This window comes from Mandrillus leucophaeus, unplaced genomic scaffold (genome assembly GCF_000951045.1).
Source record: "Mandrillus leucophaeus isolate KB7577 unplaced genomic scaffold, Mleu.le_1.0 Scaffold473, whole genome shotgun sequence".
In the NCBI taxonomy this organism is placed as follows: Eukaryota; Metazoa; Chordata; class Mammalia; order Primates; family Cercopithecidae; genus Mandrillus; species Mandrillus leucophaeus.
Genome location: NW_012105065.1, coordinates 1111621 through 1115233, shown reverse-complemented (window position 1 = coordinate 1115233; position 3613 = coordinate 1111621). Strand labels below are relative to the sequence as shown.

The window sequence follows — 3613 nt, the reverse complement described above, 5'->3', positions numbered from 1 at the left end:
ATGGCGTGAACCTGGGAGGCGGAGCTTGCAGTGAGCCGAGATCGTGCCACCGCACTCCAGCCTGGGCAACAGAGCGAGACTCCGTCTCAAAAACAAAAACAAAAACAAAAACAAACAAAAAAAAACTTCGTCATGTTTTCAGCCTTCATTAAAATGAGTTTCCAGAAAATTTGAAATAGTTATTATAATGTTTATTGAAATATGTAGAGCATCTAATTCCTATTTAGCCTTTACTCCCCTGAATAACACTACTTCAAGTAAAATTGCCTCTGATAGAATAAAGGGAAAATTCAATATAGATTTAGTTTTAAGACATTATCCAAATAACAAAATGAATGCTAAAATTCTGACAAAATTAAAGGCTGTAAAACCACTCACCTCAGTAGATTCGCACATCCTCAAGAAATTCTCAGATACAGTACAAATTTTCTTTTCCTCTCCAATTGTCACAATTCCTACAATGTGTAGAAAATGACAGTTTAGCAGTATAAATGTTTTGAAGAGCCAAGAGAGAAAAAAATGAAAGTTTTTGCTAATCATATCTAAGCAAGTTCCATTTTATCTTATGTTATAGTAGAAAAATTATTTAGCTTTCATTGTGGATAATAACTATGCAGAGAATTATGAATATAATATGCCAAACTATTCAGCCCTCAAGCAATTCAAATAATTTCAATCTGAACTTAATTGAATCTCACCACCAGAATTTCCAGATTCAATTATAGCCAGTTCATTGGTTTGGCCCATTAATGTGATAGTATAGGCATCACAATTATTTTGTTAACTATGCCCCAGACTGTGCTGAAGTCAGGATCTAAATTTGTTCAGCTGGTGCAATGCTTCTGTTAATCTATAAAAGCATATTGCCCAAAGGAGTACTTTTTTTTCTGCCAATATTGCAAACAATGCTATTAGTAACAGGAAATGAAAAGTTGCCATTTCACTTCTATTTACCCCTGTTCCAGTTGGTTCGTAGACCAACTGCAGTAGAATCACCTAGGAAATTGTGAAAAATATGTATTTTTAGACTCTAACACAAAACTGATAGATAGAATAGATGGGAATCTATGAATGTTGGGCCTAGAACACTACATTTTTAAAACGAGCACAGAGGTAATTCACTGGCTTGTCTCTTCATCTCATCTTAGAGAGGAAAAGTAACCAAGTTCATCTGATGATGGCTCTTCAATTTCATTTTCGGAGCTCTTGAAGTGCTAAACACATACAGGCATGATAAAACACATTGAGGACATTCTAACACCTAAGCCTTTAGCATTTGTTGCTCTTTAGTTGTTTTTGTTGTTGTTTTATTTTTATGGTTTGGTTTGTTTTATTTGAGATGGAGTCTCACTCTGTCACCCAGGTTGGAGTATAGTGGTGCAATCTCAGCTAATTGCAACCTACACCTCCCGGGTTCAAGTAATTTTCATGCCTCAGCCTCCAGAGTAGCTGGGATTATAGGTGCATGCCACCACACCCAGCTAACTTTTCTATTTTTAGTAGAGATGAGTTTCACCATGTTGGCCAGACTGGTCTCAGACTCCTGACTCCAAGTGATCTGCCCGCCTCAGCCTCCCAAAGTTCTGGAATTACCGGTATGAGCCATGGTGCCAGGCCTTCTTTATTTAGTTTTAATATGTATATGTATTTACATATTCTTAGCTTTATGGGGTATCATCAATTCTCCCTCTCTTACAGAGCTCCTGTTGTTAGTTTCTCCTTTGCAAATAGTTTGTGGAATCTATTTCAGTGTGAAAAAATCTATTTGCAGTAAACAAACACAGAGATCCCTCTCTACAACCTTCCCTTTCTGCCAAGATGGTTCTAAGAGTGGGTACAAATTTAAAAGGATTTTCTCATGAGATTTCCTCCCTAAAAATCACCATTGTTGAAAAAGCTTCTGGTCAAGGCTCTCTCTCTTCATAGTAATCCATTACAGACTTTATTCTGTGGAATATTTATGTTGTACTTACGTTTCCTTATCCATTTCTCAATTCATGTTTTCAGCAAAACACCTAAAAATTGTTGCCTAACCGCATTGCAATTCCGTTCCTTTCATTTCTACTTAAACCCTCTCAAGTCAGATTTTGCCCTAACCCCTCTCCATGGAAATTTTTCTTATAAAGATCACTAATGACCTCCAAGGATTAATTCTCAGTTTCCATCTTCTTGCAAGTTGGCAGTATTAAACACAGTTGATGCCCACCTTTTCTTTCATGCTCTCTTCATTTGACTTCTAAAATCTATACTTTTCAGTTTCTACGTTTCTTATCTCATTGGCTCCTTCTTCTCATATTTTTGTCTGTTGCCTCCTCTTCTCTCCGACCTCTTAAGTTGGAGCTTCCCACCCTTCACTCCTCAGCCCTTTTTCTCCCATGCATATCTCATCCAGTCCCAGATATTTAAATATTATCAACAACTCCTAAATCTATGTGGCCATCCCATATCTCTCTTCTGAAATCAGGATTCATATATCCAATTTCTTATCTGACAATTCTATTTGGATTTCTAATAAGCAGTTTAAAAAAACTTCTGCTCTTCTCCTTTGCTGGTTCCACTCCCAAGCAAACACTTCTCATAGCCTTTCCTATCTTTCTTGATAGCAAATCTTACCATTTGCTCAGTCAAAAGAAATTCCTCCCTGAATTCTCTTTTTTCCCCCCAAACCCTATATGCAATGTACCAGAAAATACTGCTGCCTCTATGTTCAAAATATATCCATAATCAGACCGATTCTTCCCACCTCCCTTGCCGTCTCCTGATCCAAGCCACCAAAATCTCCCACTGGGATTAGTACAATCATATGCTAACTGGCTTCCTCGCTTCTACCCTTCCTACAAACCATTCTTCAAGTAGCAGCCAGAGTAATCCTTCTGTTATTAGTCAGACCATCTCCTTCCTCTGCCAAAATCTGTAATGACTCTCTATTCCCCTCAGAATAAAGCCCCATACCTGTAATGTTCTGTAATGCACTTATCAAGATGGTACATCATGGGAACTTGTAAACTTCATTTCAATCTTTGCTCCTGCTCTCTTATTCTACTTCGGGCACACTGGCTTCCCTGCTGTTTCCTGAGAAACCAGGTGTCATATTGGCTTGGTAACTTAGTACCGGTTCTTCTTTCTGACAAGAATATTCCCAGAGCTGTGTTCCTCCTGTCCTTCAAATGACAACTATTCATGAAACCTTTCTACATCATTTAAAAAAATACTATTGTTACAGTAGGTAGGTAGTCAGACATGAGCAGAGCAAGAGAGTTCCCCAACTCATCACCCACCCAGGATGTCAGGCCACCATCAGGTGACAGTCAGGCACTTGTTAACTGTCTTTCTAAAATAATAATTGGTCACAGCTGGCTCCCAATAAAGAAACACCTGTAGCTGGTGATCAGTAGCTTTCTGATACGAACTCAGGAGTAGGACAAGCAGGCTCAAGCATGCACACTAAGAGGCAAAATGGCAGAGTGTAACTGATATATGACCTTCCTCTAGGAACACTCAAATGATAAGTGAGAAACATCTCAAATAAGCATGCGCGAAACTCCAGAAAACACACTGCACGTACGGTCCCTCCCAAGTGCTGGTCAGCCACTGCGCATGCGGACAGCCCACC

At 38.8% G+C, this 3613-nt stretch overlaps 1 protein-coding gene across 1 annotated transcript in view; it reads right to left on the bottom strand.

The window, feature by feature from the left end:
* Positions 1 to 3613, bottom strand: part of GPM6A (glycoprotein M6A) — a 388474-nt gene that overhangs the window by 7318 nt on the left and 377543 nt on the right. The window contains 1 exon segment of the mRNA XM_011995126.1: positions 352 to 455. Within this exon segment, the coding sequence (XP_011850516.1) occupies positions 352 to 455 (104 nt within the window).